Source organism: Lissotriton vulgaris, chromosome 5, assembly GCF_964263255.1.
Source record: "Lissotriton vulgaris chromosome 5, aLisVul1.2, whole genome shotgun sequence".
Taxonomy (NCBI): Eukaryota; Metazoa; Chordata; class Amphibia; order Caudata; family Salamandridae; genus Lissotriton; species Lissotriton vulgaris.
The window spans coordinates 1,486,725,550-1,486,739,385 of NC_141693.1; the positions used below are offsets into that span (position 1 = coordinate 1,486,725,550).

General features: G+C 43.8%; 1 protein-coding gene across 1 annotated transcript in view; it reads left to right on the plus strand.

Annotated features, from left to right (window-relative positions):
• PIK3C2B (phosphatidylinositol-4-phosphate 3-kinase catalytic subunit type 2 beta) overlaps nucleotides 1-4,697 on the plus strand; it is a 397,956-nt gene extending 393,259 nt beyond the window's left edge. Inside the window, exon 33 of the mRNA XM_086923460.1 lies at nucleotides 53-4,697. Within this exon, the coding sequence (XP_086779586.1) occupies nucleotides 53-241 (189 nt within the window). The 3' untranslated portion in view covers nucleotides 242-4,697. The remainder of the gene's footprint in view (nucleotides 1-52) is intronic.
• Nucleotides 4,698-13,836: the final 9,139 nt, after the last annotated feature.

Consider the following 13,836-nt stretch of genomic DNA (forward strand, 5'->3'; position numbering starts at 1 on the left):
ATTGCTCTTTTTCATGGTCCTCTTTCCTTGTATTTCTGTTTTTCCAATGCAGCTGGTGTATGATGGCATTCCAAAAGGAGACCTCCATCAGAGGGAGATCCGCTTGAGTGTCCTGAGTGAAGAAGGTTTCTGGGAGAACATACTGCTCGGGGAGGTGGTCATCAGGCTGCGTGATCTGGACCTGGCTGGGGAGAAGCTTTGTTGGTACAAGCTAGGCTCCAGGAGCCAAGGAACCCTGTGATGGTGGACAAGCCTCAGGACCAGGCCTTGATTTTTGCTTGAGGCTATCAGAACCTGAAACAAACTCCAGGAGTTTTCACGTGACACACCATGGATGGATCCAGGCGTGTTTTGTTCTGTTTTTCCCTAGAGAAAGAACTATCTCTCCGTTCCTCTCTAGAGAAAGGGATTTTTTTTTCCTATGGAGACTGGGAGTCCAGTCAGGACAGAATCTCCTCTCCGGTCACGACTGGAAATGCTGCAGTAGATTTTTATGTTTACCTTGTGTCAAGGGAACCAGGAATTTAGAGGACAATGAAGGAAGTATCTGAAAAACTCGTGATATTAATATTTTTATTTTTAAAAATGATCAAGTGAAATCTGTCCTGAGGGGACATGTGGAAATTCGGGTGTTTTGAAAGAAGGGAGATTTGTGGCTTCTCGGTTGGCAAGAAGCCTGATATAAAAGTATTTCTCATTGTGTTTCTTAGTTGTTATTATGGTCTTTAATATTTGTGTTGGACCATCAATTCTCTTTGTCATTGTTACTGTTACTGTTGTGAAATGCTTATGCGCTGGAACTTTCCAGTGGTGCAAAAGGGCACAAACGCACAGTAAATACTATACTGTAACAGGTTATGGACTTATTCTAGTAGCAGTTCCAAGGAGCACCTTTTCTCAGTTTGGGTGGTGGGCATAAACGTTTATCGCACATCTGGGAGCTGGCCACCCTTTTCCATTTGTCGGTCCGTTAGAGGTACGGGTCCAAACATCCCCTTTCATAAGAGAAGGGTGATCATATTTCTGTCAGGACTTTTTCTGCTGGTGATGGGAAGGGTCATATTGAATGTACTTCACGATGAGTGTTTGTTTTATCAGAAGAGACGGGCACAATGGGGCATTCTATAGGATGAATTATGCCAGCCAAGGCCTCAGTTCCAATAGCTGGAACTCTGTGCAAACAAAAAAGCCTTTCACATCAAAGCTTGCCTTTCGTGCACAGACTTCAGAATGACTGCAGCATGTGGACTTATGCAATTTTTGGTCCCAATTGCAGACAATGTAGCATGTCCGTCACCCTAACCACGCCATACGGCTTCTCTCAGTATGAACAATCACCGAACAATTTGACAACTCTGGTGGAGTGAAAGAACATGAACTTTTGAGTGCCCAGGTAAATGGAGAAAGTCAGAAATGGGACTAACTCTTCTGTGTTAATATGTGTTTTAGGGCTGGATCAATTCAGTGTTTGGCCCTAGATAGTATGAATAACTGGTTCTACAGTGTTTTATTATGATGCCTCTTGGCATTTATTGGAAACAATAAGCTTCTGTACTATCAAAATGATTAAAGTTTGAACGTGTTAGGGGTTTGGCAAATTGTAACTCCTGCATTCCCCTTTTCCCCTGCTAGACATCCTTTTAGCTTTCCCAATTCTCCCATATATATTTTATGGCTGATATGTGTCAAACTGGGCAGGGCCACTGTGCATTGCTATTTAAGAGCGCTAGATTTTTAATCCCATGAGTTGATTGTACCTGCAGCAGCCTCAGTCCCTATGTTAGGATAGAAAGAGTACCTGCACAGCGGTAACACGTAGTAAACAATTTACAGTGGGTTAGGTACTGGAAGAAGATATTGGACAGACTTTGGGAGAGCAGAGGTACTTAGTAGTCCGTGAAAGTAAAGTGGTCTCATGGAGAAGGACAATATTTCCCTCTTTCGCATTTTGAAATAAAGTCTCTTTGTCTTCAAAGGTCTTCGCTACTTGGCTAAAGGAGCATCTCCCATTTAAACAAAAACGTGGGCCAATTTTCCTCCTCAAAGCCAAAAACGGAACGGGCTTGTTAGCTTTTCTAGTTCTAAATCAAGTACATGTGTACTTTTTGGTTCAAATAGGTGTACTTGTGACAACTAGCATGAATTCACGTTATGTTCTTCTGTCTTGTTACATCCTCTGTCATTGGATTGTGCTTAGAGACTTGGCAAAAAAATTAATACTTTCTGTGCCGCTTTCCAGCAACAGAACGCTGGTGCCTCGATAGAAAATCCTCTTCATGTTGTGTGTTGAAAAACAGGCGCCTTCACACGTCTATAGAGTTGGTGACAAAAAGCGACTGAAAAAACTACTGCTTTAGCGATAAAGCGCTTCATGTGGCATTCAGTTAAAAAAAATGTTTTACAATTCCCACCATCTAGTCACGTCTTTGCTTGGATACAGCAAACATTTGCTTACTCGCATCGTAAGGACAGAAATGTTATTTTTGACAATGGGTCATTTCCAGCCGCCAAAGGTGGAGCCATTAATTCACTCTGTATACATTATTTCTTGTTGTTAGTCGGAAGTCTTGCATAACTGGATAGCTCAGGAATGTGTGTTTTGTGTGCGGTGTTAAGCTCAGTTCTTAATGAGAAAATATGGTTTCTTTGCTCTAATCTGGTTTCTAGACCAGTGGAAAGATAGTGGAGACAAGCAGAGCGTTGGATAGCAGTAAGAACTACAGCAAACACACATGAGTGTGTTTTTTATCATTTAATGATATGAAAGAAAGCATGAAAGGCAGAGTAACCTTAGTTTTTAAAGATTCCACAAATTATTAAAAGCCATTTTAATGTTCTGTGGTAGCTGTGATTACTGCTCCTACCTCGCTCATTTGTGTCTTGGAGCCTGATTCTTAACAACTTTCCAAGCAATGTTTTATTTATGCTGTTATTGAGAGAAAATACAAAATATATAACCCTTCATAAGACCAGTTTCATTACACCACAGCTTCCATCTTATAAAGCCACTCACCATACATTGAAAATAGTTTTTGGAGCTAATGTAGACAAAGTTTTGGTGGACTGGCTTGAAATTGTCTCCCATTACTACTCCAGTAATAGGGTTCGGTCAAGCATAATCAAGCTTTAGCGTACCCGCCACAAGCTGAATTTCCCATGCCAACGGTTCTTGGCCTGTCAGTGTCTCATAGTTGTCATTCTGGATTCCGAAAGGCTGTACATTAGTAAACACACCTCATGGAATAAAGGAACAGTCGGTCTCCTCTAGCTATTTATCAACAGTCATGTATAAGAATACTGTTTACCGAGTTGTGGTAAAGTGGTTGAGACACTGGTGAGCAGTGTACTCCCTTGAAGAGACGTCCTAGTTTACTACTTATTCACTATTGGATGCTGAGGAAATAACTTTATTTTTTTTGGTCTTTGGTATCCTGGCTGTATTAAAAAAATGATCCCTGCCCTTTGATTAGCACCCCCTTCATTTTTTGATTAACCAAACAATTCAATGTGGCAAACTTCCAAATATTCCAGTACCGCAGTTTGGGTATTCTTGTTAAAGACAGTGTTTTCAATTTGAGCTGTTCTTGAAGAATGTTTTGCCTAGCCCTACCATGGAGATGTTCTTTAATTCTCCTTGGATCCTTAAACTCACTTTGGCAGTATGACTCTAAGAAAATTCTTGAGCCCTACGAGTGAACTAGTGTCCTATGCAAGATCAGTGTATAGAATAGATTTGCCTCTTAGTGCCAGTAGTAAGCTCCCTTAGTTGATATGAAAATGTTGCATGTCAGTCTTCCATCTGAATCTAGATCTTTGCTCCCTTAGCCCTAGGGGCTAATTTATGTGAGTAAAAGTTGTTTCTGGAGGTTAACCCACTTTGTCTTAAAACTGAATTGTGGAGAGTGCCCTGTTTGTATGGCATACGTTTTCACTGTATGTACAGACAGTATCATTTTCCAATGGACCTTTTTTCTAACTGGGATTAGTATTACCCCCAAGAACTTGCACGTTTGCTACTTATTGGTCTCTGGTCACAAACAAAGGATTTCGTCTTGCTGATTATTGTTTTGAAGCATACTCTGATCTAGGGCCAATTCTTTGTTTAGCTGGAAGATATGTGTTTATACTGTATGATAAAATAAGTGGTATTCCTAATATGGCTAATGTAACATTTTTTGCATATAATTTATTATTTGGTTCTTGCTTGTTTGTTTGATATTTTCACAACACAATATAATTCCAGTTTTTCTATGCCTTATTGGTGGGGTAGGATGCTAAATGGTGCAATGTTTCCTACTAGTCTATATAAAATAGTAGCACCAAGCTCTGTCTTAGGGGCAGGTTCCTTTGTTTGAGGTTTCTGGCCTGGCAATTGCATACTAACAGTTTTGGCATTTCTTACCTTTCATTTCTGTTGGATGGCACTCAAAACCCTACTGAAAAGTCCTGTATGACTTTGTAAGGATGTTTAGCTGAGACAAGAAGCAACGTGTTCCAGGAGTGGTTGAGATGGCCCTTGGTTGATGGACACAAGTAGAGGGTCATACATAGAGATTGAAAATGCACTTGGGGAGTTCTCGGTCATCACCCAAAGTATTGTAACCTGTATCTCCAGATCCCGCTACACACAGTGTCTCAAAGCATAACTCATTATGTGTTTGTAATTTTGAAATAAACATGTAATTTGCTAGTTTTAAGTAGAATTTTGTTTTGTTTATGTTTACGTGTTCTTTGTACTGACTTGTTCTATACAAGATCTCATGGGTGCACATCCATCAAATTGCACTGACCCTCTTTGTGACCTTGGCGTCACGCTTTTATTTATTGGCTAGATATGATATTGTCAGAATTTCTTTAATTATTAAGATATTTGAACATGAAATAAAATACATCTTACAAAGTACCTTTTTTCATGCGAGTAGAGCTCACCTTTCCTCCTACTTATCATAAACAACCAGTTTCTTGGCCTTCTAACGAGATTAGACTAACATAAAACCACAGAAAATAGAAGCGTGCTTCGCAGTAGTAACCGCGAACCTCAGGTCGGTGTATGAAGGACAGAGTAACGTCAACAGTGAAAATAAAAAACAAACTCAGTTGAAAATCGCTCATTAGTGATACATCTGCTTTGTTTTCTTTACTATTGTTTGGTTCTCTTCATTCCAGAAACGACTTGTAAATTCTGTTGCATTTTCCATTTAATTTCCTTTAATGGTTAACTTTCGAAGTTGGCCGTCTCATCCAGCAGCTGTTTCCTTCCATGTTTAAGTTAGCATTACCGGTTGTCAATTCATGACGGTGCCAACATTTATTCATCCATCAGTCCTTCAAAATAATATGAAAAGCAACACAGATGGGAACAAGTATGTTATGGCAAGGTTTGCATTGCAATGAAGAAAGTGGTCCTAAAATGAATGAGTGCTTCTAAAAAGAATAATGCCTAGGTGAGAGGTGCATTTTTTGAGGGCTCATATAGGCTTTTTTCAGTTGAGAAATGCCAGTTTGCTCATTTTCTCTAATGGAGCAATGGAAAAAAAAATTGGTTAGAGATAGGTCAAATAAACTCACCCAAAGCTGTTTTTGTGAGGTTTCTATCTGTCTTAAGTTGTGTTTTGATGTACTCATTTCATTAATCTTTATTTCGGCAATTGCCATAGAAGATGAGCATAAAATTACAACAACAAAAATCAGACATCAATGTTACATCAATAGCGGGATAGCATACGAATAAAACGAAAAAATGCCCCAGTACATAGCAGCCTATACTATAAAAACAATTAGATAAGTTGGTACTAATTAATTATTTGGACGATCTATAACGTTAGAAAACGGGAACAATTTTACAAATAGATTAAATTTTACTTAAAATGACCCAATACAAAAAAATTGTAGACTCAGTAGTACATGATCTGGATCAGGGATGAGGTACCCTAGGAATTAAAAGCAGTCTCTTGTGCCATGCTGCTTCGAGAAATGTGGCCATTGCAAAAACAATTACTTTTGAAAGGTCAGTCTTGAGAATTCTAAAGGCCTCAGAGCATTTGACAAACCCTAGATTTTTGCATAGTGGAATTATCCAGAACCTTCTGGCCGCACTGTAGGCAGGACAAAAGAAGACTAAATGCAATTCATCTTCAAGCCTGCAATTGCAGCCAGGACAATTTTCCAGGGAGTGCTGCTTCCACTTACAGGTGAATGCTCTAAGAGGAAGAGTACCATACCGCCATTGGTGATATAATTTCCTGGCCAGGTTTGGAAAAATGTCATCAAAGACTGACTCAAACTTGTAGGAGTCTTTCACCCCGAGAAAGGTGTTAACCAGGGAGTCTGGGCATGTACCCTGTGTGTGAGATGCAAGATTGCATGCATAAAAGGTTGCCACCAGGTGTTTACGGGACAAACCCTGACAGGCCACTTCAGGATCACTCCACAGGGTAGGAAGACCCAGCCGGGCAAACTCAGTTTTTAGATATTTAAACCACGGGATGTTCTCTATAGTAGGGAGAGCAAGGTTTTCCTGCAATTCCTGCCTATCGCTGGCTAACTCAGGGGTAGACCATAATCTTCTCCAAAAGGTTAGGGGCTTTACACCCACAACTTCGTCCAATGGTTTTAGACCCAGATCCAACCTGAGTGGCAGAAGGGGGGTGCTAGCCGGTAACTTTAGGAGTTGCCTAAGAAATTTGTTTTCAACTATGACCAGCTCTTTTTTGCAGGCATGTCCCCAGAGTTCACTGCCATAGAGAATCGCGCCTCTGGCCTGGAGTCTATAAATCTCCAACGGGGGGGCTAACGGTCTAACAGATGATTTATTAGAGTTAACTAGCCTAATTATTCCCCCTGCTGTTTGGGCCAGTCTGAGCTGGGACTTAACTTGATGATCGCCCCATTCCAATTTGTCATTCAAGGTCACACCCAGATACTCAAACGTGAGGACTCTTTCTAACCTATTCAGGCCTATGGTGGGGTTGGGGCGTGTTTTTTGGGGGGGATTAAAAATCATGTACTTGGTCTTCAGGGCATTTATTTCGGGACCGTGCTCTCCACAGAATGCCTCAGAGCCCTCGAATACGCTGGATCCCCATTGGGGATTTCGACAGCAGGAGGGTGTCATTCTCAAACATAATTGCGGGCACCCTCCTGCCACCGAGCCTTGGTGCATCTGTGTTGGGGACATTATTTAGGTAGTCAATTACCCCGTTGACAAAGAGGCAAAACAGGGTCGGTGCAAGAACACATCCCTGCCTTACCCCTCTGCCAACGGGAAATCTTTGTGAGAGGCTGCCCGACCTCCCGCACCTAACCTGTGCATAATTGTGTGTATGTAGGCGAACAATGATGTCTGAAAGAGCAGGGGGGATGCCAAGTTTGGCGACTACCGTCCAAAGTTTACTCCGCGGAACCAAATCAAAGGCTGCGCGGAGATCAACGAAGACGGTATACAACGTACCCCCCTCCACCCGCCCCGTCTTCCAAAACAGAAGGACCAAACGAAAAATTTGGTCCATAGTTGACACCTTGCTCCTAAACCCTGCCTGGAACGTGCTTAAAACTGAATGGTCTGTCATCCATTCCTGCAGGCGGTCAAGTATCAGCCTCGCAAAGGTTTTTTGTGAAACATCAATGAGGCTGATTGGCCTATAGTTGGCTGGGAGCAGAGGAGAGCCCTTCTTGAAGATAGGTACAATCTCTGCTCCCAGCCAAGTATTAGGAACCGCCATTCCCCCAAGAATTGCATTAAAAACTTCCAACAGATACGGGGCCCAGACTCTAGGTTGGTGCTTAAATAAGTCTCCCGGGATTTTGTCTAACCCGGGGGCCTTACCCGAGGGCAATTTAGATATTACATTAAAAACCTCCCCCAGTGAAAATTGCAGTGTCTCAACGCCCTCCGCAGTTTCAGAGTGCGCGGTTGACCCGCCAGGAAAGTAGATGATGTTCAGACGTCGGCTCGACTTGAAGCTTGGGCGGGCCAAGGCTAGCCTCTTCATAGAGGCTGCAGAAGTGGTCCTCCCAAACCGAAGCCGCTATATTGGTCTCCACAGCCTGAGTCAGCTCGGCAGACCCTGTTCTCACTATCTGCCAAAATTTACGAGCATCTCTAGTCTGAAGAGAGGCCAGCATATTTTCCCAATTAGAGTAATCCCATTCCACCTTTGCTTGGTGGATTGCTTGCTTTAGTTCCGCCCTCCTGATCTTAATTATCTCTGTGTCCCTTGGTTGCTTCAATACAGCGAGGAGGTCGGCCTTTGCCTTCCTACAAGCTGAATTGAACCAGGAGGGTCTTAGCCCCCTGCGGGACCCTTTCCGCGCAATTGGATTTAAAAATTCCACAAGGGCATGCACCAATTCCGTATGGAGGGTGCCCAATGAGAGGAAGAAATTTTCTGGGGAGGATTGACTAATAAGGGCCCGACGTGTTCAAATAAGGAGAGAATCCGTGCATAGAGCTCGGAAATGTGGGCAGGATTATCCAAAAGCTTAGCCCACCTCACTCTGCGCCTATCATTTGTTAAAATTAGTTTAGAATCTAGAGATGCCTCTACCTGCTGGTCGCCCAGATAACCACTGGGCGCAGCCAGCGAAAGAATCAGCGCGTTGTGGTCACTGTCAGTTCTTTAGACTACCACAAAGTCAGAAACCTTGTTCCAGTCCGATGTCTGAACAAGGATATAGTCCAAATGAGATTCCTGCCCTGATTTGTTAAAGCAGGGTTTTGAAGGGATGTCACTCTTAAGTCGGCCGTTACAAGCCCTCAGCGAATTGCTGAGAGTGAGTGCCATAATTTGTGTTGGTAAAGGAGACCATGGCTTAGGAGGGGGACCAACCAATTGCGGAATTCCCCACTGGTCATCTTCCTCCATAAGAGCTCCCTCCATAGTCAGGGTTAGCGGCTCATACTGACAGTTAAAATCTCCCCCCAGCAAGATCGTAGCACCCAGGGGTACTCTGGGCAAAAATAGAGAAAGTACATCCCAAGTGGGTGAGGGCTTTGTTATGCCCGTCGGTCTGGAGTATACGTTTATCAGCACGATTTGAGTATGGTTCGGCCATTACAACATCACGCACTGAACATCCAGTGAATTAGTGTGGAGGGCCCTAGCCTTACATCCCAGATGAGAAGCCTCCCATATAGAGAGACCCCCCCCCGAGGGCGGTCCCTTCCCCACCCATTTGGCTGAGATTGAAAAGGTTGCATACCCTGAACGCCATATATCCTTCCGTGCCCATGTCTCCTGGAACAGGCATGTGTCCTGTTCGTCAATAAAGGACCCCCACTCAGGGGAGTCTAACTTACCCTGAAGCCCCGCCAAATTCCATGAAAGAATGGACAGACGGGATGTGTGCTCTCCGGGGGGGTAGCAGGGGAAATCAATTATGGTTGCTACAGTAGTAGCCGCCAACTCGGCAAGGGGTTTGGTAGATTGGAATTCCTCACCGGTCACTCCCTCGCCGGTGGCATTTGTTTGGTTTGATGTACTGTAAAATGGCTTCAAGGTGATGCTAAAATCTCTCATAGCCCATGAATAGCTGCAAGAGTTGGCAGACTAGCGCATTTCATTGGATGCAAAGGACTTTCTATAAAATAGTATTTTCTGACCATTTGATCTAAGTGGTCCACATGATAGCAAATTATTAATCAATGAATGTAGCTTGATTTTATTATAGAATTTTAGAGGGGACCGCTTTACATACGACCTGATCAACATTTTGCTTGTGCTAAACCATAATGGGCTACACACAACAAATGCTTCACATATCTGTGAATGTGTTAAAACAATGGGAGTTTTGACAATAGTATTATTTGCTACTTTTTCTGTAAGAAAAGCAAATGCTTGGCAGCCTACAGAGAAGGGAGAAGACTACTTTAAAAGTTGATCCAAATACCTGGCTTGCTTGATGTTCCTCCTAATGTTTTTTAGCTGGCGAGAATGATTCCCTAACTGTTAAGCGACGGAAATAGTTTGCAGCCGTCTTTCTGGTGGTTTTCAACTGTGATTGTGTTTTCCAATAAAAAGTTGTGCAGCAAGAATTTTGTTTAGTGTGTGAACATTCCTGTATTTTATTATTCTACGTATGCTTGAGGGCTCAATGGATCACGTGTGTCAGCACTGTAAACACTCCTGGGCAAAGCTGAACCTGCCCATGTTCCTCTCTACAGCATTATCGCTTTGTTAAAGTATTGTCTCTAATCCCACCATTGCTTATTATCAGTTTCACGTATTCACTCCTGTGCTGTCAAGAAATTCATTCTTTCATTTTCTGAATTTTGACATTTTCAGCCTCCTAATGTGACCACTGTTGAGCCTCGAAGCACAAAGAATCACATTGGTTTTGTTGTATAATTTGCATAGATGTCCAATTGTGACAAGATTCACAAAATTCCCAGGCACTACTGGGCCTATTCACAAAGAGGATATTCACTACTATATGTTTGCTGTTACACTTATGAGTAGCTTCACAATTCTGACAGAGACTTTTAACCACAGATGTCTCACATTTTAATACCTCCCGGTGTGAGACTGTATCTGGAATCTTTTGCAAAGCAATATCTTCCAGCATCGACAGGTATTGTCATGTAGATCATGGTTACTCGTTCAACTTCATCTTGTGCGGCCGTGTCAACGTCAATTGTATGTGTGTGTGTGGTGTATGTGTATATATATATATATATATTCGCTATATCTTTAAAGAATTGGCTTTTTGTGTGCAGAATGTCACCCAAACCATTGGGTTTCAAACGGTGTACGACTTGTAACTGAGAGATGTCAGTTACAGATCCACACAATGTCTGTTTATGGTTTCTTGGTTCACGCTACTACTCAGTCATGTTTGTTTTGCGACAAGATGAACAAGAAGACATTCCGAGATTGGGAAGCAAAATAAGCTGCAAAATAAGCAGCTAAGGAAGTTGAACTCTCATTTTCGCTTGATGTTAACGGCGAGAGGATCTTTGTTGAGGTCCAGAAAACTGTCTTGTTCTCCTTCTAGAGGTTGATCGAGAGGCAGGACAGTCAAAAAAGAGACATTAGAAACAAACCATCAAAGCATGGCTCTCCTGCTCAGCTACACTCCCATCCTTCCTGCCATTCAGAGTCGCATAAAGTACCTGAAACCTCTAAGGGAAGTTGTTCCCCCAATTGTAAAACCACCTTTGACGTCTTTTCCCTTTCTGTGGTTGCGCTGAGTGATGCTGTGGTTGCGCTGAGTGATGCTGTGGTTGCGCTGAGTGATGCCGTGGTTGCGCTGAGTGGTGCCGTGGTTGCGCTGAGTGGTGCCGTGGTTGCGCTGGGTGGTGCCGTGGTTGCGCTGAGTGATGCTGTGGTTGCGCTGAGTGATGCTGTGGTTGCGCTGAGTGATGCTGTGGTTGCGCTGAGTGATGCTGTGGTTGCGCTGAGTGATGCTGTGGTTGCGCTGAGTGATGCTGTGGTTGCGCTGAGTGATGCTGTGGTTGCGCTGAGTGATGCTGTTGTGTTGCAGAGTGGTGCTGTTGTGTTGCAGAGTGGTGCTGTTGTGTTGCAGAGTGGTGCTGTTGTGTTGCAGAGTGGTGCTGTTGTGTTGCAGAGTGGTGCTGTTGTGTTGCAGAGTGGTGCTGTTGTGTTGCAGAGTGGTGCTGTTGTGTTGCAGAGTGGTGCTGTTGTGTTGCAGAGTGGTGCTGTTGTGTTGCAGAGTGGTGCTGTTGTGTTGCAGAGTGGTGCTGTTGTGTTGCAGAGTGGTGCTGTTGTGTTGCAGAGTGGTGCTGTTGTGTTGCAGAGTGGTGCTGTTGTGTTGCAGAGTGGTGCTGTCGTGTTGCAGAGTGGTGCTGTCGTGTTGCAGAGTGGTGCTGTCGTGTTGCAGAGTGGTGCTGTCGTGTTGCAGAGTGGTGCTGTCGTGTTGCAGAGTGGTGCTGTCGTGTTGCAGAGTGGTGCTGTTGTGTTGCAGAGTGGTGCTGTTGTGTTGCAGAGTGGTGCTGTTGTGTTGCAGAGTGGTGCTGTTGTGTTGCAGAGTGGTGCTGTTGTGTTGCAGAGTGGTGCTGTTGTGTTGCAGAGTGGTGCTGTTGTGTTGCAGAGTGGTGCTGTTGTGGTGCTGAGTGATAATGTGGTGGTGCTGAGTGATAATGTGGCGGTGCTGAGTGATAATGTGGCGGTGCTGAGTGATAATGTGGCGGTGCTGAGTGATAATGTGGCGGTGCTGAGTGATAATGTGGCGGTGCTGAGTGATAATGTGGCGGTGCTGAGTGATAATGTGGCGGTGCTGAGTGATAATGTGGCGGTGCTGAGTGATAATGTGGCGGTGCTGAGTGATAATGTGGCGGTGCTGAGTGATAATGTGGCGGTGCTGAGTGATAATGTGGTGGTGCTGTGTGGTGCTGCTGAGTGATAATGTGGTGGTGCTGAGTGATAAAGTGGTGATGCTGGGGTCGTGCTGAGTGATACTGGGGTGGTGCTGAGTGATACTGGGGTGGTTGCTGAGTGATGCTGGGGTGGTGCTGAGTGATGCTGTGGTGGCGCTGAGTGATGCTGTGGTGGCGCTGAGTGATGCTGTGGTGGCGCTGAGTGATGCTGTGCTGGCGCTGAGTGATGCTGGGGTAGCGCTGAGTGATGATATGGTGCAGAGGGCAGAAAGGCACAAAAACCGAGTCTAAACAGAGGGCACAAAGGCACAAAAAACGAGTCTAACAGAGGGCATAAGGATGTGGCCAGCCTTGATTATTAAAAGTGATGACAGTGAATTTAAATCGGCTGAGAGAAACAAAAGTGAAATGAATAACCAAATTTATACTACTCCTCAGGCACTTCAAGTGCAACTATTCTCAATAGAATCATATGTAGTTGATCTTGCACCTATTAATAGCAACGCTGACAAACTCTCCAGGTATAGAGAGCCACAGGGTATAAAGACACACCCAAACATAATGCTCGTGGTGATATGACCTTTTCATTTACCAATTGCCATTTTGGAAACTGCATCATTTGTGCTTTTCACGTCTAGGGGGTAACACTCTCAATTATTTAAAGAAACTCCTAAAGCACTGCACAGTGGCGTCATGAAAACGAATGTCCCCACCACTGCAGATTGCGAAGAAGCCCCCCCATTTTTTCCAGCTCTTTATTGGCCTTGGGCTAAATGGGGGCCCTCAGGGTGGAGGTGCTGCTGAAGGGTCACATCGATAACACAACTTGGGTTGAGTGCACTGAGGCGAGAAAGGCTGTGATGGTACACTGAACAGCGATTAGCATAGCACGGCACACTGCACAGTGGTGAGCTTGGCTAGAGTGAGGTGCATAGTGACGACCATGGCTATACCGTGCTGCCCAGTGAGAAGGGCACCAAACAGGCAAGGCGCTATTTGTGCAAACTAATGAACAGCGCTAGGCTCGGGAGCTATACTTCGTGATGGTGGTGCATTAAATGCCCGTCCGGCATTAAAATGAAAAACACCGGAAAAGATACGCTTGTTTGTGCGCATTGAAGGAAACCCGTCGGGCATTAAAATGAAACCGCCGGAGAACAAAGAGCTGTTAAAGCTAACACTTAGCTCGAAACATACAAATGAAAACTAAACAATTTAATAAGTATACGTTTGTGTGTGCCCATTTAAAGGAAAACCGACGAAAACAAAGCGTTGTGAAGTTCCATTTCACATTTAAAGGAAACCGAACGAAAGCAGAGCACCGTGAAGTTCCAAAGCTAAACAATTTAATAAGTATACGTTTGTGTGTGCACATTTAAAGGAAAACCGACGAAAACAAAGCGCCGTGAAGTTCCATTTCACATTTAAAGGAAACCAAAGGAAAGCAAAGCACCGTGAAGTTCCAAAGCTAAACAACTTAATAATAATGATAAGTTTGTGTG